This window comes from Aspergillus karnatakaensis (assembly GCF_047715665.1).
Source record: "Aspergillus karnatakaensis strain CBS 102800 unplaced genomic scaffold BJY04scaffold_108, whole genome shotgun sequence".
In the NCBI taxonomy this organism is placed as follows: Eukaryota; Fungi; Ascomycota; class Eurotiomycetes; order Eurotiales; family Aspergillaceae; genus Aspergillus; species Aspergillus karnatakaensis.
The window spans coordinates 1-22,392 of record NW_027395820.1 but is presented as its reverse complement, the minus strand read 5'-3'; the positions used below and the strand labels follow the sequence as shown (position 1 = coordinate 22,392).

General features: G+C 52.8%; 11 protein-coding genes across 11 annotated transcripts; 7 read left to right on the top strand and 4 right to left on the bottom strand.

Annotated features, from left to right (window-relative positions):
• The first annotated feature begins 1 nt into the window (after window position 1).
• On the top strand, window positions 2-1,002 carry BJY04DRAFT_13352 (uncharacterized protein). Its single transcript, XM_073708522.1, has 2 exons — window positions 2-827; window positions 881-1,002. Exons 1-2 carry the CDS (start codon window positions 320-322, stop codon window positions 907-909), a joined length of 537 nt encoding a protein of 178 aa, XP_073564289.1. The 5' UTR covers window positions 2-319; the 3' UTR covers window positions 910-1,002.
• A 1,550-nt stretch (window positions 1,003-2,552) lies between these two features.
• BJY04DRAFT_203841 (uncharacterized protein) lies at window positions 2,553-2,951 on the top strand (the record flags this gene model as incomplete). Its single annotated transcript, XM_073713400.1, has 1 exon — window positions 2,553-2,951. A coding segment is annotated over exon 1 (167 nt), but the record flags the coding sequence as incomplete, so codon positions are not given.
• Window positions 2,952-5,421: 2,470 nt separating this feature from the next.
• Window positions 5,422-7,715, top strand: BJY04DRAFT_203838 (sugar porter family MFS transporter). The gene is made up of 6 exons (XM_073713399.1): window positions 5,422-5,833; window positions 5,893-6,632; window positions 6,689-6,740; window positions 6,812-7,043; window positions 7,104-7,222; window positions 7,298-7,715. Exons 1-6 carry the CDS (start codon window positions 5,666-5,668, stop codon window positions 7,562-7,564), a joined length of 1,578 nt encoding a protein of 525 aa, XP_073564287.1. The 5' UTR covers window positions 5,422-5,665; the 3' UTR covers window positions 7,565-7,715.
• Window positions 7,638-9,407, bottom strand: BJY04DRAFT_203836 (uncharacterized protein). Its single transcript, XM_073713398.1, has 5 exons — window positions 8,935-9,407; window positions 8,732-8,881; window positions 8,508-8,660; window positions 8,321-8,443; window positions 7,638-8,242 (listed from the first exon to the last, which is right to left on the bottom strand). Exons 1-5 carry the CDS (start codon window positions 9,381-9,383, stop codon window positions 7,999-8,001), a joined length of 1,119 nt encoding a protein of 372 aa, XP_073564286.1. The 5' UTR covers window positions 9,384-9,407; the 3' UTR covers window positions 7,638-7,998.
• A 155-nt stretch (window positions 9,408-9,562) lies between these two features.
• BJY04DRAFT_203835 (uncharacterized protein) lies at window positions 9,563-11,180 on the top strand. The gene is made up of 5 exons (XM_073713397.1): window positions 9,563-10,030; window positions 10,086-10,244; window positions 10,303-10,464; window positions 10,547-10,669; window positions 10,733-11,180. The coding sequence occupies exons 1-5, from the start codon at window positions 9,588-9,590 to the stop codon at window positions 11,091-11,093; spliced, it is 1,248 nt and encodes a 415-aa protein (XP_073564285.1). The 5' UTR covers window positions 9,563-9,587; the 3' UTR covers window positions 11,094-11,180.
• A 233-nt stretch (window positions 11,181-11,413) lies between these two features.
• Window positions 11,414-11,658, bottom strand: BJY04DRAFT_224974 (uncharacterized protein; the record flags this gene model as incomplete). The annotated part of the gene is made up of 2 exons (XM_073718103.1): window positions 11,414-11,547; window positions 11,601-11,658. The coding sequence occupies 2 exons, from the start codon at window positions 11,656-11,658 to the stop codon at window positions 11,414-11,416; spliced, it is 192 nt and encodes a 63-aa protein (XP_073564284.1).
• Window positions 11,659-12,501: 843 nt separating this feature from the next.
• On the top strand, window positions 12,502-14,358 carry BJY04DRAFT_225916 (secretory lipase-domain-containing protein; the record flags this gene model as incomplete). Its single annotated transcript, XM_073718299.1, has 3 exons — window positions 12,502-12,843; window positions 12,875-13,464; window positions 13,518-14,358. The coding sequence occupies 3 exons, from the start codon at window positions 12,502-12,504 to the stop codon at window positions 13,903-13,905; spliced, it is 1,320 nt and encodes a 439-aa protein (XP_073564283.1). The 3' UTR covers window positions 13,906-14,358.
• On the bottom strand, window positions 13,989-16,023 carry BJY04DRAFT_203834 (Zn(II)2Cys6 transcription factor domain-containing protein). The gene is made up of 3 exons (XM_073713396.1): window positions 15,947-16,023; window positions 14,399-15,884; window positions 13,989-14,332 (listed from the first exon to the last, which is right to left on the bottom strand). The coding sequence occupies exons 1-2, from the start codon at window positions 16,001-16,003 to the stop codon at window positions 14,490-14,492; spliced, it is 1,452 nt and encodes a 483-aa protein (XP_073564282.1). The 5' UTR covers window positions 16,004-16,023; the 3' UTR covers window positions 13,989-14,332; window positions 14,399-14,489.
• Window positions 16,024-16,579: 556 nt separating this feature from the next.
• Window positions 16,580-17,628, bottom strand: BJY04DRAFT_13249 (oxygenase MpaB family protein). Its single transcript, XM_073708510.1, has one exon. It carries the CDS (start codon window positions 17,481-17,483, stop codon window positions 16,605-16,607), a length of 879 nt encoding a protein of 292 aa, XP_073564281.1. The 5' UTR covers window positions 17,484-17,628; the 3' UTR covers window positions 16,580-16,604.
• A 399-nt stretch (window positions 17,629-18,027) lies between these two features.
• On the top strand, window positions 18,028-19,808 carry BJY04DRAFT_13281 (DUF3712 domain-containing protein). Its single transcript, XM_073708517.1, has 4 exons — window positions 18,028-18,376; window positions 18,421-18,842; window positions 18,889-19,013; window positions 19,059-19,808. The coding sequence occupies exons 1-4, from the start codon at window positions 18,120-18,122 to the stop codon at window positions 19,506-19,508; spliced, it is 1,254 nt and encodes a 417-aa protein (XP_073564280.1). The 5' UTR covers window positions 18,028-18,119; the 3' UTR covers window positions 19,509-19,808.
• Window positions 19,809-19,883: 75 nt separating this feature from the next.
• Window positions 19,884-22,006, top strand: BJY04DRAFT_212038 (aromatic amino acid ammonia-lyase; the record flags this gene model as incomplete). Its single annotated transcript, XM_073714486.1, has 2 exons — window positions 19,884-20,014; window positions 20,068-22,006. The coding sequence occupies 2 exons, from the start codon at window positions 19,884-19,886 to the stop codon at window positions 22,004-22,006; spliced, it is 2,070 nt and encodes a 689-aa protein (XP_073564279.1).
• Between the last annotated feature and the right edge of the window lie 386 nt (window positions 22,007-22,392).

The window sequence follows — 22,392 nt, the reverse complement described above, 5'->3', positions numbered from 1 at the left end:
TGGAGATCAGAACAAACTTACGATCGGCTTCCATCGTGTCTGCACTGGCAATTCGATTGGCTGTTACTGTCCCTGATTAGAAATACCACCATGTGCACCGACGTCAACCTTCCAAAGCCTACAGCCACATGGACTCAGTCGGATACGGTTTCGATGCGGAGGACGTCACCGCTACTGATACGGATGGCTTGGAATCGTGAAGCAGCTCTTCCTCGCTTGCAACTTGAATCCGGATTCTAGACTCTTCCCACCTTCGAGGCTCCACTCCTCGTGATGCTCCTCAGCCCCTCCTTGCGCCGGCGAAGATGAAGACGAGAGGATGCAGACAACAAGAGAGATACCATTTGATTTCTGCAATGGAGGTCATTCTGTACAGGAGTCGTCACCGAGCCGTCTGCGCCTATGGACTCTTTTCGAGCCTGATTGTCTAGCGACGAAGAGTTCGACCCTGACCTGGTGCTCAGGTCCTGGGCTGATAAGACGAATCCCACCATTGGCCGCATTGCTTGGCGCACTGAAGCAAGCCCTCTCAGACTCCAGACCTACGGAAGTTACTCCTGTCACCAGAATATATCCGATGCATAGAGTGAGCTCTCTCGGCCTCTGCAAACAGTTTCCATCTATAAGTCATCTATATCTATCATCTATATCCGTCTACCCACAATACATCCTCATATTCTTTGACAACACTCCCTCAAGGCTGCGTAATATGGATCTGAATATTCCCATTCGGATGATTCGACCCCTGCACCGTCGTATCCCCTGGGTGAACACAAAGATCCAGAATCCGCCCCGCCGACTGCGCAAAGGTATTGCTACAATACCCAGTCAGTACACTATCTCTTGCATCAAAGTAAACAAGCTTACCAAGGCAATATAGACCCCGCCTTGTTCACAGTGACACCATAGATCTCAGCGAGTCCATACACAGACAGCTGCGCGCCACCAGCGTATGGGATGTGGCAGTTTCCTCCTCGAGCGGCGAGCTTGCTGATTGCGGTCGAGGCGTCGCTAAGCTTCATTGGTATCAATGTTAGCATTGAAGTAAGTTAAGTACAGGATAGAGTATTGGTATATCTCACCGAAGCTCTTGGTTTCCCCTTGTCGTTGCAGCTGACGCTGTCGCGCTTGGCTAGACCTTCTTGCTTGCTGGCTATGTTCAGATCTTTCTGTTAGAAACGGAGAACACACGATGGAAGAATAAGAGGCAGTTATTACCAGCCTCCTGCGCAGCAGCGACGGCCTCGTCGGGAGAGAGATGGTCGCCTTCGGGATCGGCAATGATGCCGTTAATCCATTTCTCGAACGTGAAGCCGGTTTCGCGGGCGTCGAGTTCTTGGAGACTGTTGAGAGCTGACGGGGCGGCGATTGTAGATGAAACCATAGCCGCTAGGGTGATGGCAGAGGCTATGCGAACCATGTTGAAACTCGTTATTGGAAGAATCTCTCGGGTACAAAAAGGAGGAATTGAATGCCTTTGATTGTTGTCTCGAGATTGCATTCTCAAGGTCTTGTATTTCTCTTTTATACTTCTTGCGGCGGAGCGTATGTGGGTATTCTCTTCAGCTGGGACTCGTATGCGTATGCCGTAGCGCCCTACTCTACGCTCATAAATTTTATCGTCGGCAGCGCCACGCTTACGGATACGCCCTGCAGCGGACAATATCTCTTTAAATATACGTTTCAATGCCAATGGGGAATTTTGGAACAGACAGTGAACATGGTTGAGCGAGGTTAGGCCCAACTCAGCTGTACTGGTATAGTGCAGGTAGTATGCCCACCAAGAAAACTCAATTCTTCGGCCACCAACCTTGGCTGCTTTGTATCGGATGCCTTGCTCGAATCACTATGAGACATACATAGAAGATTGAACCTAGGATCTAGAGGGTATGTGATGTAAGCGGCGCTGGTCTTGAAGATCCAGGGTCAAAAGTTTGGGGGCGGCGCGCAGTAGATCTGGATTCAGGGACATGGGCCGCCTTTGCACGTGTTTAGGGCATATGAGAGAACATGAGGACGAATGAGAAGAAGGGCCTGAACATTTTGGTTTGGAAAGACTATTGCTTGGCTATCAAGCAGCGATGTCAGTGGTCGATGCATTCTGTCGATCGCCTGGGCATAGTATCACCATGGACCTTCAGATGCTTCCAGAGATATAACCAAGCTAGCTTGACGTACTTCACCGTCCGCAAATTGCTATAAACATTGACTCATAACAGATATCTGGTCTATAAAAGCGTCCTTCGCCTCCCTGGGATTGTACTCCTATCCACAGACTCTCCAACTCTTCTCTACAACCTACAAGCAAGCACTCCCCAGCACGAACAAAGACCAATCACCCGGCAACTCCGAGTACAAGATCAAAAGCGTCTGCCTATAATGAAAACTCCAAACCCACTCCTCACCCTATTCTCCCTCCTCGCCCTCTCCTCCCACACCCTTGCCGACTGCGACGTCGAAACAGCCAGTCTCTACGGCTGGGAAGTCGGCACAACCTACAACAACGACTACAACGACTACAACGACTACTGCTACACGCAGCCCGCCGGCGTCTGGACATTCAGCTACCTCACCCGCCTTGCCGTCGGCGACACCGGCGGCAACCACTATTTCTTCCTGTTCGACGACAGCTGCAAGCTCGTCGAGATCTACCAGCCGCAACCAACATGCGGGCCGCTGACCTGGAAGTTCAAGCACGACGAGCTGGACTTTGAGATTTGGGTCACGAATGGCCACTTTGGCGTTGGGGATGCCAGTGTCACATTTGAGTATGGCACTGGGGAGTATACTATGGAGGGGGATCATTATTGTAATGATAAGCATACGGTTGTTGGTGCGGGGAGGGTTTGCCAGAGGGCGTTTCAGCATAATGGGGATGATTGGTGGGGGGATTGAATAGTCTATTGAGTGAGTGAGAGGGTGCTGGGGGCTTGTTGGAGGATGGCTTTTACTCTGGTTGAGAGGTAGTTGCTATTCTTTGCTCTGCTGTTATCAATTCTATGACGTTGCTGGAATTTCCTTGTGAATGGTGAAGGAGAGCATGTATAAACTTGCCCTTGCTTGTTGATTATGAGTTCAGCTTTCAAACCGTGTCTTTCCAGAAGGAGCTCCTCGCCCTGGACATATTCGCTCATCTGTCAAACTTGAATGGACAAGATATTGTAGTTGTCCCCCGCTAGAGAAAGAGAGTATTGTCAGCGAGGGAGCTAAAGAGGCCTGGCTTAGGGCTTTTCAAATGCACCGCAACCTGCCAACGAGGGTTCAAATCCTTCAATCAGTCAAGATCATCCATCGGGATACAGCAGAAATGATAACATCGATCTCGGACTGCATAGACGTGGGGCTACTGATCTAAGCGCCCATTGGAAGGCTTGGAGGCTTAGCCTCCGTCAGCCTGCATCTGTCCATGCTTTTCTTCGACTGCGACCGTCCCCCGAACAACCATCCACCGATCAATTCTCTCAGTCACCTCCCCCAAACCTACCTTCATCTATACCCTAAACCACCGACTTTCCCTCGCATATCTCGCTTTCTCGCACAAGCGAGACCCAACCTCAGCCATGGCTTTCTCCTTACCCAATGACCTCCTGCTCCGCGTCTGCGCCGCCTGCATTTTCCTAGCCAGCGTCGTCAACCTCTACATGTACTATCGAGGCTCCGAGGTCACCTCTCTCGGAATGTATTTCATCAGTTGCACTGTGCTTACCTTCAACCTTACGTTCCTCCACGACTGGCCTGTGCGACAGGCGCCGGCTTCCAACAGACCGTCTGCCGAAAAGGACCTTCCGCTGTAAGCAGGTGGAACGGAGTGTTATCTTCCAATTCGACACGGCGTCTCTGATGATTACGGGTTGTGCTATTTCAGACCCGGAGACTGAGTAGCGGCCGTGCATTGTGGATTCAATCAATCATGTTCAGCGTGAGAATAGATCTTGGTGCACCAATAACCAACCTCTGAGTCTGGGTGGTGCGATTCGATCTGAGTAGAAAATGCGCGAAATATCAACGAGCTGTGTGCTTCCCCCGAAAGTTAAAGGTGATTATGCGATGGATTTATCTGTGTACAGTCAACTGGTGGTCTCGTGCACAAGGCCCAATAATCCTCCATAGCAGACCTTTTTTATTCTCTACGCGCGTCAGCGTGAATGGAGCTGTTATTACCTCAATTCCTCTAGATCGAGCCTTCCGTTCCATTGTATCCGGCACGTGCTCAACCATACGGTACTTGTTCGCGACTACCATCGAAGTTCGGTTTTTCGGCTGCCCCGAAGGGTGCGGAAGGGATGACCGACAGACCCGAGGAGCTATCACCAGTCTCGCAAAAATTGGCAGATAAGAACAAGGTCCCCAGGGCCACTGGCCATGGCATGCCGGGTCTATGCAGCAGGGTTGGCGCGTGCAGAACAAGGGCATCGAGCATCCTGCACGGACTATAAAGGCGCTCTTGTGGCGCAGCTTGGACAACTCTGGTCCTTACGTCTGATGCTCGTCGGCGAATGTTTGAGAGAGATTCACGAGGGAACTCTGCATGCACAATAACTAGCGCGTCTGCGAGTGTGGTTCGTTCGTGGGATTGGTCAAAATGTTTCTATCTGAGGGTGTGAGCAATTCAATATGTGCCAGCAGGCTTGTTATATTCCATGAAATTAAGGCGTAGCTTAGCTGCAGGATGCTAAGTACAAGATTCTGCAACATGTGAACCAATGTCGGACATCCCGAGCGAGATTGTGTATTTCGTGGCGGACCGATAGACTAATGGACAAGTAGCTTGCCTTCGGCCCCCACATTCCTGCCCGTTGGGCTGGACTACGGGGTGTCGCTGACTCTTCTCAGTCCTGACTCCTGAGTCCCTTAACTAACACTACTCCACACATAATGTGGGGGGCGCGACGGACCGCCTCGTGGACCAAATGTATACACTGATGGAGTACATTTACCAAAGACAAGCGTTGATGCTCTACCACGCATAGCACCCAGCTTGCCGCATGCTTTTCAGAGAGTAGAGCTAGCCTCACAGACTCTTCCAGACTCATTTCCGGGTCTGTGAGTCATTAGCGGAAATTTGCGCGGGCCAAGCGTTATAGGGTCTTGTCATTGGAGCATAACAGGGCCATTATAGGTAGGCTCTTATTGGTTTTCAGGTTCTGCAGGAATTATAAATGATTATAAATGAGAATCTATGTTGAGCGGAGAATGATACCCCATTTCCCCAGAAAACGACAGTCCGATAGTGGAGTCAAGAAGCTATCCCCCTTCAGCTCCTCAAAGCTCTGTCATGTCGGACCGACTCTGGGTCAGCTGGATAACCAAGCGCGAGGCTGCGGGCGAGAACGAGCCATTCAGCTGAGGCGCCGATATTAAGAGCCTGCTAGGGTTACGGCCAGCCAATACTCTGCTGACACTCACATGCCGAGCCTCGATGTGAAGCCATTCCCCCGCTTTCTTCGGTTTAGGGGACTACCTAAGGCTAGATGCCTTTCCATGTCGCATCCGTAAACATTTCCCAATCCTTCTGTAGCCGGTCTGGTCCTTCGGCAGGCGCCCTCAATGCTACCCTGCCATCCTTTGTGGTCTGACGGGCCTGTGCGCTTACCAACATAAATGGCGGACCTGCGTCTTATGACCCTGTCGGATTTTGTTTCTTTTGCCCATCAAGAGTTTCACCATGGCTGATGCAATCGTCGCAGGGGGGCGCATCGAAGCCCCCATTACGTGGAAGACCTACCTCATGTGCGCGTTTGCGGCCTTTGGCGGCATCTTTTTCGGATATGACTCGGGATACATCAACGGCGTCTTGGGGATGGATTACTTTATCCATGAATTCACTGGAAAGGTGATTACAGCAGCACCGCTCGCTCTCCTATCCCTACTGCGCTAACGGTGGGAATACAGGTCAAGTCCGACTATGAAGACGAAGCAGACTACGCCATCTCGTCGTCGAACAAGTCCCTGATCGTCTCGATTCTATCGGCTGGTACTTTCTTTGGCGCATTGGTCGCCGGTGACATCGCCGACTGGTATGGCCGCCGCACCACCATCATCTGGGGCTGTGGGGTGTTCTCCATCGGTGTGGCCTTCCAGACTGCATCAACCACCGTCGCAATGCTTGCGGTTGGGCGATTGATCGCAGGCTTTGGCGTGGGTTTTGTATCCGCCATTATCATCCTGTACATGTCAGAGATCGCACCTTACCGAGTGCGTGGTGCAGTTGTGTCGGCTTACCAGTTCTGCATTACTATCGGAATGATGTTGGCTTCGTGCGTCAACTACGGAACAGAGAACTACACCACTTCAGGGTCCTACCGGATTCCAATCGCGCTTCAGTTGCTCTGGGCGATAATCTTAGCAGTCGGGTTATTCTTCCTCCCTGAATCGCCTCGCTACTTTGTTCGGAAAAACGACCTGTCGACCGCTACCAAGGTCCTGGCGCGCATCCGCGGCCAGCCTGAAGATTCCGAATATATCAGGGAAGAACTGGTGGAAATCGTGGCTAACTACGAGTACGAGACCGCACTTATTCCCCCCGGGGGGTATTTCCAAACGTGGCTCAATTGCTTCCGGGGTGGGCTTTCGACCCCGAACAGTAACCTTCGTCGCACGATCCTGGGCACCTCGCTGCAGATGATGCAACAGTCCGTTCCCATTCTGTCCACTTCCACTATTCTGAGCACTGACATATAACTATTAGATGGACTGGCGTCAACTTCGTCTTCTACTTCGGCACGACCTTCTTCCAAAACGTATGTATCTCGCGGTTCTCTCTTGCCTCTCTGCGGTAGACCTGCAACAACTGACTGACCTACAATACCAGCTCGGCACCATCGACGACCCCTTCCTAATCAGCATGATCACCACCATCGTAAACGTCTTCTCCACCCCGATCTCCTTCTACACGATGGAGAAGCTCGGCCGCCGCACCCTCCTCCTCTGGGGCGCTCTCGGCATGGTCATCTGTCAATTCATCGTCGCCATCGCCGGCACCGTCGACGGCGAGAACCCCAGCACCGTGAAAGCCCAGATCGCCTTTATCTGTATCTACATCTGTACGTCCCACCACCAGTTCCCTTTTATCAGCCCCAAAAGCTTATATCATAACCACACAGTCTTCTTCGCATCCACCTGGGGCCCCGGCGCCTGGGTCGTCATCGGCGAGATCTTCCCCCTGCCCATCCGCTCCCGCGGCGTCGGTCTCTCCACGGCCTCGAACTGGCTTTGGAATTGTGTACGTTACCTACCCCCACTTACTTGTCCTATATCTCGTGTCGTGTGCGACTCTAATCTAATCTAACGTATCCAGATCATCGCCGTGATAACCCCCTACATGGTCGACACCGACAAAGGCAACCTCAAATCCCGCGTCTTCTTCATCTGGGGCTCCCTGTGCACGTGCGCGTTCGTGTACACGTATTTCCTGGTCCCCGAGACCAAGGGGCTTTCTCTCGAGCAGGTGGATAAGATGATGGAGGAGACGACGCCGCGCACCTCGGCGAAGTGGAAGCCCCATAGTCGGTATGCTGTTGAGGTGGGGGAGAAACAGGCTGAGGTTGCTACTGCGGAAGTCTGAGTGATTTGATTTGGGTCGAGGGTCTTGGTTGTTGAGTCGATTGGTGGCTGGGGGGGTCGTGGGTGGATGTGGATGTGGATGTGGATGTGGATGTGGATGTGGATGTGGATGTGGATGTGGATGTGGATGTGGATGTGGATGTGGATGTGGATGTGGATGTGGATGTGGATGTGGATGTGGTGGGAAGGAGGGGATAATGCTTTGTGTAGATATGAGATGATCCGCTCTTTAAATTGAGTTGTGGTTGCGAGATGGGTTTTATGGATTCTACTGCCCAGAAGGGCTCAGTGCACGTAGATGGGTCTTCGTCGAATACCTAATTCCCTCTCGGTTACCGGATGTTACGATATAGTCTGCTTCTTGACCCTGGCGCCTGATCGTCTCAATGGGTCTATATACTTATTAACCCATGCAAGGCCTACTTGAACTACCTATTATAGTAGAATAAAGCTCATGGCAGTAACAGCAGCAGCTACCATAGCACCAGCCCCCACTGCAAACCGCCCCGCTACATCCTCCGGGGGATCCCTACTAAGGGGCCCTGCCGTGGTACACTCAAACTCGCCCGGTGAATCATCCACAGTTTCATTGAGCCTTCTGTGCAAATCATCACAGTCAAGGTATATGTCCGACTTTACTGAGAATCTGCGCCACCTGCGCAGGTTTGGAAAGTGGATGCTACATGGTTCAGAGATGGTTAGTTGCAGTTGCATGGTTCTCAGGAGAGACCAGGAAGCCAACGAGACATGCACGAACCTCTCAATGAGCCCGTCAAGCGAAATGGAGTCTGCTTCTTCAAGTGGCAAGTCAATAGCCAAGGGGTTGTGGGCGGTTATCCGAAAAAGGGCAGTGACTTTCCTTAGGCGAGGCAGGGACAGGCTTGTAGGTTGTTAGTTGAAACCAGAGCAATTGAGCAGGGAAGATGGGAGCTGGAGTGACCAACGATGAAATGTTCCCGCTAAAAGCAAGATTTCCATTCACAAAGCCGAGCTTTGGAAGGGCCATCGCTTGAAGGGTCCCGAGTAAATGGAATCGCGAGTATGAGTTTCCGTAATTGTGCTCCCCCGTGATGGAGATGAGCTCGGGGAGGGAAAGACTAGTCGGTTGTTAGATGGGGGTTTCTGCGCCGGAGATGAGACCAGGCTGCCGACTGCACTATTTACATACCCTGAAGCATCTCCAGAGATTGTCACCATACCCGTGTGCTGGAGTGCTGGCAAGGAGATATTCAGCGCATATTGGGCTGTTTTGTGCCCTCTTCCGAACCCGTCGATGGTTAAAGAGCCGGGCACATTCTTCAGCGCTGGAAATGATATTCTGGTCCGAAGCTGTCAGTGCACATTCCGCGAGATAAGAATATCGAGACGTACGCTGAAGCATTGGTCGTAATCTCCACATGATCCGCGCTTTCGAGGGCAGGAAAGTCAAGCGATATACGCGTTGGGACCTTGATATCGAGACCCTCGGTTGTTTTCAGGTTCGGGGTTGACCATTCGGTGAGATTGGGCATTGAAGCCAACTCCAGATAGCCAACTTCCTCCAGATCAGGCATGTCAAAGGAGGTGATCCCAATCTGGTCACCATAATCATCTTCTTCTGAGTTGAGTTGGCCGGTGATATTGACAACATTGGGGAGATGAAACGGGCCGGAATATTCATTGTCTATGGACAAACGGCCATCCAAGCGAGGGCAGTCTTGTGGAAGGTCGGTAAGATCGTCTGGAGAGCGTATGCGTGCCCTGTAACTGTCGTCGAGGGTACAGTTCTGGGCGAGGGTGGCGGTTGCCTGGCCCACAGCGAGGATGAGAAGCGGCCACATTTGGACTTTTGAGGCTGAGGCTGGTGGAGGGAGATGGAGATGGAGATTTATCGGCTGAAATGAGACTATGAATTAGCAGCCCTTGGCAGCGTTGGTTCCTGGATGGATGCAACCTGCCAAGAGAGGCCGTCTCATCCATCTCTTTTCCCCTCCATCATAAATCCCTAGTTTTTTATCTGACCATAAGAGAGGATTAAACACACCATGAAATACCCCGTCAGTTTGGCGACTGCCTTTGTTCTGAGCATTCCCTCCCTAGCAATCGCCCAAGACTGCAAAACCGCACAAGAAACCATCATCGTCTCCAGCCCCGAGGACCTAGACATCTTTCGCGACGGCTGCACAACCATCACAGGCAACATCGAGATCTCGCACAACTACGTCGACGACTTCTTCCTCGACAAAGTAACCGACATCGTCGGAAATATCTCCATCCCGGATGTCGCAAACCCCGGGACGCTAGGCGTGCTCGATCTCCCCGATCTCGTCAAGGCCGGCGCCATCACCCTGCACCAGACCACAGGGGTCAACCTGCCCAAGCTCGAGCGCGCAGGGGATATCTTTCTGAATCCCTGGACTTCCGGAACTGTTGACCTCCGCAACCTGCGCGAAGCCGATAGTATATCGGTCAAAAATGGCTGGAGAAGGTAGGGCTATTCTTCTCGTCCGCTCCAAGTCACCGACCAAGCTCATCCTCTCTAGCATTGACCTTTCGAGTCTGGAAACAGTCCACGGGATGCTGGAATTTTCAAACCCCAACAGCAGCTCAATCTTCCCTGCCGATCAGCTGCCCCGGCTCGAAATTGCGCTCCCAGCTCTGAAGAGAACAAGGTCTCTCGAAGCCGGCGGATACGCAGCAAGGTTCGTCCCGTCATTATCGCGTGAGTGCTACGCACTAATGAATGTTTTCGCGATCAAGCTTCTCAGCGCCTGAGCTCGAAGTCATAGGTCTGACAGGCCCCTCAGAGGAAGATCGCTACCAAGGCAGCTTCAGTGTCTCATTCCACGACCACATCGAGGTCGAGTTTCCAAAACTGCATACCCTCACCGGGAGTACCCTGATCATGGGCAATATTACTCGGTATGCGCATGCGATCTCCTCTCTATCTCAGTACCACGATGGTTTATTCCAACCAAGCCCTAACCCTCCATCCTCACTGCAGAATCAGCCTCCCAGCCCTGGGCAAAACAGACGCAGGCTTCGAATTCAACACCGAAGAGCCCGTGGAAATCTACTCGAGCCTCGAGACGGCCGCCCACTTCTGGCTGTGGGGGAAGATTAAGAGGTTCGTTTCGCTGCCCAAGTCGTACAATACACTTCAATATCATTTTTTTAAATCTTTCTTTAGCATCGAGCTCCCGAATATGGTTGATCTCGGCTCCGTTTCCTTCGCAAATCCAATATGGCCCTGCAACGAGACGCTCGTCAAGATCTGGGAGACGGTTCCTGATTATGGTTCGTCGGGGGAGGGGAGGTGTACTCGGGAGGATCTCCCGGAGGAGAATCCGGATCCGTCGGGTGAGGAGGGTTCTGGGGGTGTTGATACTGATACTGATACACCCCCTGAGTCTGGCTCGGGGTCTGAGGCTGTGGATGAGACTGAGAATCAAGACGTTCCGGGGGATACTGGGGCGTTCCTGGCTCCACCGCAGTTTGGGGGGGCTGGAATGCTGCTCGTGGCTGTTGTTGCGTATGTTTTGCACGCATAGGATAAGTATTTAATGGATTAGGAATGGGCATCTACAGTAAAGGCCAGGAATACAAAATACAATAATGATAGACATGCTCGCTTGGACAACACATATAATTTCCAATCATTGTATATTTACATGCCTAATCTCCGCAAGAACTCTAGTACTTATGGCTGCTTACTCGCAGACCAAGGTCAAGAGAAGTAACAGGTAGAAGAGTCAGAAGTATCTACTCCTGCTTCTTGAGTAGACCTCTCTATCAACATTGCTTCCGATTTGCTTCCATTGACAGATGGCATTTCCACAACAGAGAAGCACCGTCAGCTGTCAACTCCCACTCAAGCACAATAGAAATTCACATAACATTCCGGATTCCCATCGTCGTCATTCTCGCATGAGTCAATCATCGGGAAGAAATCTTGATGAGGGCATTTGGAGATGCACGATTTGGCGCTTCCACAGGGGCTGTCGTCTTTAAGCGTGTCAGTAATCTGCTGTCAATCAAATACTATGACAGGAGCTTACATTGGGCCTGGGCAAAGACAGCGGCGCCCAAGACCGATAGGAGAATTGCGAGCTTCATTTTGCTGCCGGAGAAAGGAGGTAAGCTTTAGAGAAAGATTGAGCTGGCCTTGATCGCACAAAAAGAGAATTATATGGATGAATGGCAAGCAATCCCCACTACAGTACTTCCGACTTATAAGGCAGATGAAAAAGCACAATGTATCAGGCACGTTCGATCTACTGCGCATCATGACGAAGCACATCTCATCCTTCCGGGCCTTCCGCGAACTGCTGGCCGAACCACGAGGTCCCTGGAGCCCCCGGAACTATTTTCCGGCGTGGTTCAGCCTTTTGCCACAACCCTTAGTTAGCGAGTTCAAACCTTACAGCGCAATAGCCATTTGACTCTGTCACTGATCTCTGACAAAAGAGTCTTAGGTTCGCATCGTGTTGTATCAGAACCTACCTGGGGACCCCCGCTGGCCACTTGACCCGAATCGGGGCTTGAGGCGTGAGATGCAAGCTCACTCTGATCGTTCTCTAGCGCTTTGTATTGTATAACGCATGATGGTGTCTACTGTAAAGGACACGAGCATAACACTCGTTCCTTGGAACAGTAGCTTCCGGGGCTGTATTGACGTCTGTGGTTGTTCGGAGTTGCTGGATCCATCGATTTGCTACCGATCGGTATAGGATGGTGCGTACGGCAACAGCTGCCTTTGGCTATTCCTGCAGTTCTGAAGGTTCCCGGATGAGCCGGTATGGCTGATCCCACTGCCATGCGCTGCATGCATCCAGGACCATTGTCGTGACATCGCCTCGCAAAGGCTACCTGGCATAGTGCACCTATAGAGCTACTTAACCCTAGTGATGTCTAAACTCCAGCGAGAGACAGAAAACTGTTAGAAGTCCCACCATCATTATGGCACTCAGCACATGCACATCCCTTTGGACCATTACTGTCCTCCTCATCCATTTTCTCCTCGTGGCTGCGAACCCCCTCCCACCGACCATTGACCCCTTCTACAAGCCGCAAAACGACAGCTGGAAATCCGAGAAGCCGGGCTACATTATCGATCGTCGGCCCGTCACCTTGCCCTCCTTGATCCCCGGCACTGAGAGCCCACTAACCGCCCACCAACTCCTCTTCGTAACCCGCAACGCCACAGGCGATCTAACCACCTCCGTGACGACCGTCATCCGGCCGCAGTATGCCAACCCAGACCGACTCCTCTCCTACCAGATCGCCTACGACTCCGCCGACGTACTGCTCCCCATCCTTCGGCCTCCAAAAGGGCACCGAGGTCAACGCCGGCCGCTGGAACCAACTCCAACTAACCTTGATCCTCCCCTTCCTCATGAGCAGCGCAGGCCCAGCGGGCAAGAGACCCTTCATCAACATTCCTGACTACGAGGGCAACAACGCCGCCTTCACCGTCGGCCCGCAAAGCGGCTACCACACCCTCGACTCCATCCGCGCGGCGCTCAACTCCCAGAACCACACGAACATCAACCCAGACGCAATGGCAATCATGTTCGGATACTCCGGCGGCGGCCTCGCCTCTGAATGGGCCGCCGAGCTGCACGCCAAGCACGACTCGGACCTGAACATCATCGCCGCCGCCATCAGCGGCCCGCCCCCGAATGTAACAAACACCTACATCCACGTCAACGGCACCCGGTCGCCGCTTAACGTCTGGGCGATCCTCGGCGTGATGAACGCCTTCCCCGAAGTAAACAAGTTCCTGACCGACAACGTCAAGCTGAAATGGGGCTCGTACTTCCTAGGCCCCCAGACGCGATGCAGCAGCCCTGATCCAAAACCGCCGACGATCCCGTCAAATGCTAATGTCACGGACTGGTATGAGAACGGCGACGAGTTCCTGTATAAATTCAAGCACATCCTGGATACATATGGGGTTATGGCCGGGACATCAGCAAGACCAATCGGCCCCGTTTCCCGCTCTATATCTACCAAGGAACAGAAGATAATATCACGGCGCCGATTAGTGATACCGATGAGCTCTATCGGAAGTATTGTCAGGCGGGGACGAAGGTTTGGTACCTGAGGTATGTGGGTCAGGATCATGGACAGACGCTCATTGCGGGCATGTATCGGGCCTGGAGCTGGATTTCTGCTCGGTTCGCGGGCGTGCCGGTTTTGGAATGTAGCGTGAGGAATGTTATCAAAGATGGTGATGGTGATGGTGATGAGGATGATTTTGCTAGTGTTTATTTAGGAGATGATACCGGGTTGGAGGAGCAGTCTGGTCAGCAGACGCTCAGCAGCTCTGGCTTTGCTTATGGATATGGGGATGACCTCTGAGCTTGTGAATTCTGGACGAGCATTAACACATCTGTCGGATTCTGTTGGACTTGGTGGTTTTGTTTTCATGTTGTGGGATGGATATGGATACTATACCTCGCCCGAGATTGGATTTCACGAGTCCATGCCATGGTTTATTTTTGGATTTTCGCGACAGGTGGGAACGTTTTGCGCGAGGATGATTTCAGGAATGAGATACTCATGTATGTAATGTATCATATATATAAAGGGTGGTAGTACTCTAATGCCTATTGCAGCGCCCTGTGTTCAACTTCAACTACCTCACTAGTGAAATTCCGGAATAACCACTGCATGATCGTACGTGCGATTCCTTGGTTTTCCGCTTCATGCACTTTTGCATGCAATGGTGCTTGATCTCAGTGGATAGTCCTGCAGTCTTTGTGGAGGACACCGAGATAACTGAGAGCTGAAGGGCAAAGCGAGGTCAGCAAGAATGCTACCATGATCAACTCGACGACAAGGCCATACACACCATCTGGATGGGCGGTGTCTCTATCCATTAGGTATAGACCAGCTCTATCGGATTGTCTCATCCGTTGGTATACAGTAATCATGTCCCCTTCTCATCGCTCTCCTATGATATCCAGTGAGCCACTTTCGAGAAGCTGCTTGGAGGGACTTCCGGGGCCAGTCGTCGCAGTCGTCGCCCCCATAACCGAGGAGAACCTATCCAGCCAGTCTCCGATCGGCTCGTTTGTCGACTCTGGGGTTGAAAAGGTGGCTGCAGGATCAGAGCTCACGGCCGGTGCAGGGCCGTCCATCGCATGAAGTTGCAATACATCCTGCACGCCCAAGTCGTGGCCAGTTTGCCGCCAGAGAAATTGTTGCTGCTTGTCCATTCGGAGCACGGCACTCATGTTGCTTAAGAGTCCGAGTGCAGAGTGCAGACCTTTGAGGGTTAGCTGCGTCATGCTGTCCATATGCGTTGACGGAATAGCAGGGCAGCACAAAGGATCAGTTGCCGCTAGATTGAGTTTATCTTGCACTTCGAGTAGATGAGCTATAGAGCGAGCTATTTCACTTGAGAGGCTTTCCAGCTCAAAAGGCGCCGGCTCGGAGTCTGACGCAAGAATAGCCTCCGTGCGGGCATAGTATCCCGGACATTTCGCAGTCTCGTCGAAAATATAATCCATTGCAAGGGCCGTGAGCTCCCCCTGTCCTCGCTGCAGCCTGTCGTCGAAGATATCATCCGTCAACGACGTCCACTCGGGATCAGCGAGGAAACACGGCTCTCGGAAAACAAAAGCCTCAGCAATGAAGAACGGTCGGAAGGAGATCATTAATGTCCGGCCTATCCCAGATTTATGCGACTGAGCGCCACGCGCACACATGAGCTGGCGGATGCCGCTGGTGTGCACGATCCAGGACTTGCTATTGTTGCCGTCAAGAACTTCATAGCCTCCGAGCAGGATACAGGCCGCAAGAGACTCATCCGATAGGGCAGCTGGTGACTGTAAGAGCTTGCGGAGATAGTATATCCCTCGCCCATACATATAGCGCGCGCAGTTAATAGCCTCCTTATTCCGCTGCAGAGTTCCCATTTGGAAGGTGATTAGCGTGCGGATCGCCCAGAGCAGGGCTGGCGGGCACTGGGAGGGTGTAAGGTGCCGGACAAAGTTCATCCAGCCAAGATCGACACGAAAGACAAAGGAGGAGTGTACGCGGGGGAAATGATAGATCAGCCAGTCATAAAAGACCTCCTTGGTCTGGCTGGTGAGCGCCTCGTAGATAAGGTTCGGCGCCACGGTCTCGTCTATACTGGGCGATGAAGAAAGTGGCAGCACCGGCTGGCTCTGCTGGTGCTGAGATGATGAACGCTGCAATCGAATCGCACGAGCCCTTTGGCGCTGTTGGGCCTCATCTGGCCCTGAGTTACGGAACTGGAGCGGGCGATCATAGCCTAGGCATTGGACCCCGAATTTCGTGCAGCGCAGGCATTGGGGGCGCGCCTCGTCACACTTGAAGTTGCAGGGGTTAGGTTAGTTACTACGGGGTATCTATTCTGTTCGAGAATGCTGACCTTGACTCTGCGTTTCACGCAAGTCTGGCAGCCGGTGCTGCGCGGGACTCCGACCATGATGGTCAGCGATGTAGACGTTGGAGACGGCAAACTCGGGTTTCTGATACGAAGCAGGTAGGTAAGATGCAATCTAATCTTCCTTGTAACTAACTAGGTACTTGCACTAGATACAAACCGGGCTTAGTTGCCTCTATTTTTGTCCCATCCTCTCCAACATGATGACATCCGTCTCGTATCCTTAGCAGGAGCGCAGAACTACACAGGATCTGCTATATACACAACACCTACTGAGAAACAGATGTATTCCAACAGTAGACGCCCAGTATACTTGACGATCGACGCCATACATGGAGGGGTTGAATCGTCAGGAGTTGGAGTAGGGCAGCGGCCAAGCCGCTAGGGAGCACGAAATCACATAGGCAATGGTGCCACCATCTTTCGTATCGAGGACTATATATAATTATCAGAGCTTGGCTTCTCAGATTGGTTTATTAAACCGTATTACTCAACCCAGCAAGCCAGTATCAACCCGCAGGAAACAGAAAAGAGGAAAGACCAAACCCAACAACCAACAAGACAACCATTCCAGAGTCATATCAGATCATAGCATGCATCAACTCAGGTGCTAAGAACAAAAGACCTCAATTCAATACAAGACCTAAACATCCAACCCCCTCCTCCCGTCCTCCAAGTAAACTCCCACAGACTTGAACCTCCAGGCCTTCGGCAGGACCGGCCAACTCGCAACAAGGACCACCATTGTTGTCTTATAGCTTGCCCTTGTCCCCGCCGTACTCCTCAACCCATACGCCTCCCTGATCCTACCCGGCAACATCTCGATCGTGATAACACGCATAAACGGCCTGAGATACCCAATGCCCTTCCCCTGTTTGCGGGAGACAAGGCTGTTGGCAAACTTGTGTGCCTCTGCGGAGACAGTCAGTGTGTCGACCTGCGTGTCGAAGTATTTCCAGAATGCGGCGCGGGAGAAGGGCCAGAATCCCGGGGGCAATATGTTTGGACCCAGGTGGCTGATCAGCAGGGAAAACTCATGATAGCTTGCTTCGGAGGTCCGGTAGTCGAAGGTGCCGTAAATACGCTGGTAGAAGTCTGTTGCTGTTGCGTAGATTGTGGCGAGGAGCCAGAGGGTTGCTTGAGGAGGGCTTGGAGGGGAGGGGAGAGGGGGTTGAGAGATGCGAAGGCGCCCTACGAGGGCTTCTCTTTCCGCGGGGGTGCCGAAGACGAGGACGGCGATGTAGCTGAGAGTTGAGTGAAGGGTTGTGGTGAGGTCGTTGGAGAGGTTGTTGTTTGCGTTTGCGGTGGGAGGGGTCTGGCTGAGGCGATTTTTGAGACCAGGCTGGGCGGCTTGTAGTAACAAGGCTGGTCCGGAGGCGATGAAGAGGATGCCCTCCTGGAGAATCTTGGGTAGAACTTGGAGGCTGTTGAGGGTTGAGATGTCGGGGGTGGGTGTCTGGGAGTTGGAGGGGGAGGAGATGGGGGATATTTCCTCTGCGCTGGGCTTTTCCTCGAGAGACATATTGTGTAGACGGTATAGTATGGGTGTTTGGTATACTGAACTGAGGTTGTGCTTCAGGTTGATGGAAAGTTGTTGAGGGCAGGATGGCTCCCTTGCAGAATCCACGCCACTTACCTAGGCACTCTGCAGCAGCAAGATAAACTACTCAGAAGCACTGACAAGGATCGACAACGATATCCCAAAGGAGTATCCAGCCCGAGCCGAGTTGTTGGATAGCGTTGGAAGTGGATACATCGAAGCTTAAGTAACTGGAGAGAATCCGGGGATAGTCAACTCCCCCGCAGCCTTGGATGATATCACCCCCGGTTCAAGGCCGGCTGTCTTGCAACTACCGAGGAGCCAAGTGGGAGAGCAAACCATGCGCCCAGTGCGCTCCGCATGTGAATTTATTGCAGCAGTTGTGGTTGGTTGATGCAATCACCCGCATTGCGATCGTCCTGTCGATCTTCTGAATAGCGCCATTCTTGGCTCGAAAGGGGTCTCTCTCCGTCGTCGCCCACTCTCCTTGCGGATGATTCTCCCTTCTTTTAGGTTGAACTCTCCCCGCATTTGCGGAAGTCCCAGAGGCTTGACTCTGGCTCCGGAGGGATTTAACTTCTCACGCGCTGCTTCAGGTTCGCAGCCAAATGTCCCGTCATGTCGTCCAACGGTTCTCTCGTTGAAAAAGGAGAGCCCGCAAAGGGCTCCAGGAACATCCTGGGCACACTCCGGGGTATCATCCCTGGCACCGGCGCTGATATTGAGCGGCTCGAGTCTGAACCAGGCGATGTGTCGCTGGTTGATCCAAAAGTTAAGCAGAAAAAGAGCAAGCGGTTTCGCCGGCATTGTGCTCGGTTCTGGTGCTGTTATGTCTTTTGGACTGTCATCTTCCTGGCCATCTTTTTACCGATATTGTATGTACCATCTTTGTTGACAAAGGCAGTGCTAATGTGGTCAGTTTCCTGGTCATCATCCCAGCCATCGCACAGCTGGTCGTCAACAAATCGACTCTTCTCCTGGTGAACGCCACAATTCTCGAGCCGCGCCCTGACTCGATCCTGCTCACTCTGGAGGCGGCTCTGGACCTTCCAATCGCACTCCCCGTGCGCATGGACCCGCTCACTCTCGCGGTGTACAACAAAAATGTCGAAGGCAACGACACCATCTTCTACGGCAACATTGCTGGAGCCACCATCGACGGAAACACGACCCTTGGATTCAAGGACGCGCATACCCCGGTCAACGTCCCGCTCTGGACTGAGTACGCGAAGCAGGTGGTGTTTGAGAAAAACGCGCCCTTGCCAGTGAAGGGATCCACGAATGCGTATCTGGGGATCCTTAAGAACCATGTCACGGTTGACAAGAACATTCATCAGAATAGTAGGTAATTGGCCATGAGATGAGAAGATATGGACTGATAGGTCAGCCCTCAACTCGTTCGAAGGATTCACCATCGAAAACCCAAAACTGCTCCTTCCAGCACAGGAGGATGGGACGAATCTCATCGCGAACGCCACTCTCCCCAATCCGTCCGTCATGACCTTGGAGATCGTAAGTCTCGGAGTACATGACCTATAACTTGAGCTGACCGAACAGGGAACAACCGTGCTTGACCTCAAAAGTGGGAAGCACACGCTGGGCAACGCCACGCTAGAGGATCTCATGCTCTACCCCGGCAACCACTCGCTGCCAGTCAACGGCATCCTCGACCTCCCTTACCTTATCGACAACATTGGCGACATCCTCTCGACGCAAGGCGACGCCCTAAGCAGGGGGTTTCTCAGGCTCGAGTGCGTCGGCCGGTCGGTGGTCTGGAACGGGGTCGAAGTTCCTTATTACACGGAAGCAATGAGGGAGCTCACCCTGACGGCGGAGGTCGCTCTTGGATCGCTGGTGATCAACACGTTGGAAGGAGTCTTGAAGCCCAATGGGACCAACATTTTCCACAATCTGACGGACCCCAACGGACCGACCAACATTCAAGATATCTTGGATTCCATCGACGATCCGGACGGGAGCCTGGGACTGAACCGCACGCGGTCATAGTTAGTGGAGATAAGTGATGATTTATGATGTATGTACTTGTTAGTGTTGATCTAATGAGATAACCTCCGATCGCAAGATCAGTTGTTGTGTGTTGATGCTGGTTATGACGTGGAAGTGCGGTAAACAGCAAACTCCTCTGCAGATCGGGTTTGTCCACACGCGCCGATCGTGATGCACCCATTGAACCATTCGGTACCCTGCAGCCAGTCATTTTCTAAAGCAGTGTTTGCCATGGATGTGGCTGGTTGCTCTAGGCCCAGCTGTATATAAGGCTGGCTGAGTTTAACGCCAACCTACCTTGCTCAAATCTTTTCCCTCTCATCTCTCGTCTTTCGCTCTCACACAATGGGAAGCCAATCTCTGTCAACTGCTCCAATGGGCCCTGCGGAATATACCCAATCAGTCCTCTCCTCATTTCTTGAGCTTCAGAGTGCCATTAAAGCGCGGAAGGCTTTGTTACTTGATGGCCATACTCTACGCCCCAGCGATGCGGTCGCAATTGCAAAGTACCACCCCTTTCATTGACAGCACTTGGTCGCACCAGCTAACTTGATATTAGATATGGCGCCAACCTCTCGGTAACAGATGACCGCGAGATCCTATCCCGAATGGAAGACAGCGTCGCGCTCCTTGATCAACGGCTCGCCGAAGGCAAGGTCGTCTACGGAGTGAATTCCGGCTTCGGGGGCAATGCAGACACGCGCACCAACGCCCATGGGGACCTCCAGAAAGCCCTCGTCCAACACCACAATACCGCTGTAGTCATTCCCTCTGACAGAGGGCAGACCACCGGCTCGGCCATCCTCGACAATCTGCCCGCCCACTCCATCCCCCTCCCCATTGTCAAGGCCGCAATGGTCGCCCGCTGCAACTCGCTTATCCGCGGACATTCGGCGGTCCGGATTGAACTTGTGCGTAACCTTGCATCAATGATCAATGCCGATTTCACTCCTGTCGTACCACTGCGCGGAAGCATTTCCGCCTCCGGTGATCTGACGCCCCTCGCATACATCGCTGGCGCGCTTGAAGGAAACCCTGATATCTACATCAACTGCGGCTCGAAACGCAACAATGAAGTCCTCCCAGCAGATCAAGCTCTCCAGCAACTCGGTCTCGAACCACTTTTCTTCCGTCCAAAGGAAGCCCTCGGCCTCCTCAACGGCACGGCCTTCAGCACCGGCGCCGCAAGCCTCGTCCTCTTCGAAGCCAACCAGCTCGTCCTCCTCTCGCAGGCCCTCACGGCATTCTCAACCGAAGCCCTCCTAGGCACACAACGCAACTACGACCCCTTCATCTCCGACGTCCGCCCACACCTCGGCCAAAAAGAAGTAGCCGCCAACATCCACCGCTTCCTCTCCGACTCCCACCTCACCCTCAACCACGACGACACAGACCCCACCGCCAACGAGCTCGCCCAAGACCGCTACCCCCTCCGCACAGCCTCGCAATGGATTGGCCCGCATGTCGAAAACATGGCCCTGGCCCTCTCCCAAGTCTCCATCGAACTCAACTCCACAACAGACAACCCACTCTTCGACGCACCCAACAACACAATCCACCACGGCGGCAACTTCCAAGCCTCCTCCATCACAAGCGCCATGGAGATAACAACCTCCGCCATGCAAAGCCTCGGCAAACTCCTCTTCTCCCAATGCTCCGAGCTCCTCAACCCAATGCTCAGCAAGGGCCTCCCTCCCAACCTCTGCGCCGACGACCCAAGCCTCTCCTTCGCATTAAAGGGCGTCGACATTAACATGGCCTCGTACATGTCCGAGCTCGCCTACCTAAACAACCCCGTCAGCAACTTCGTGCAGACCGCAGACGTAAACAACCAGCCGGTAAACTCCCTCGCACTAATCGCCGCGCGCTACGCCGGCGACGCCGTCGAGATCCTCTCGCTCATGGTCGCAAGCCACATCTACGTCCTCTGTCAAGCTGCCGATCTACGCCAACTCCATACCCAACTCGAGACTGCCGCTCAACAGCACGCGAGGGAGGAAACTCTCAAGCTCTCACCGGAGCTATCAGAGCCCGACACGGAGAAACTATGGGCGGAGGTGATGCGGCACTGGAACCGGAATCCGTCGCTGGATCTCTCTGCGAGGGCGGAGACGGCCGTGCGGCATTCAACGGGTGTGGCGTTTGAGGTCTTTTCCAAGGCTGGTGTTCCCGGCGCAAAGCTTGCCGATGCACTCGGCGAGTGGCAGACTCGTGTCTCGGGGGTTCTAGAGAAGGACTGCGCGAATGCGAGGAAGACGTATAGGCCTTCTGGGGATGCTCTTTGCAGCTCGTCGAGGAGGATTTATGAGTTTGTGCGTGAGACGCTCAAGGTTCCTATGCATAGGGGGTTGGTGGATCATCCTACTTACCGGGGTGAATCTGGAGAGGATCTAGGAGAGAAGAAGACGATCGGAACGCATATCGGGACGATTTACGCGGCGTTGAGGAATGGGGAGTTCTTGGGTGTCATTGGAGACTGTTGGGGTGGGAAAGCTTGAAATGATACTAAAGAGTGAGCGTTTAGACGTGATAGATGCTAGTAGTAATTTGGAACAGAGTTGGATTCCTCTTGGTTATCTTGAACTCTCTCTTCTTACTTGGTTTCTTCTATTCTACCTCTATACTCAATCTACCGTGTGATGATAAAACAGCTACCCAACTAATCAAACCTGATTCTCAAACTTCGAAACCAAAGTCCCAACATGCGGCAACAGCTCCACCCCAAAAACATCCCCATCCTTCAAATACCCCTTCGGATCCTTCGCGGCCCCAACCCCCGGCGGCGTGCCCGTCAATATCACCGTCCCCGCCGGCAGTGTCGTCCCCTGGCTAAGGAACGAGACGAGTTTCGGGACCGAGAAAATCAGATCACTACATCCCTCAC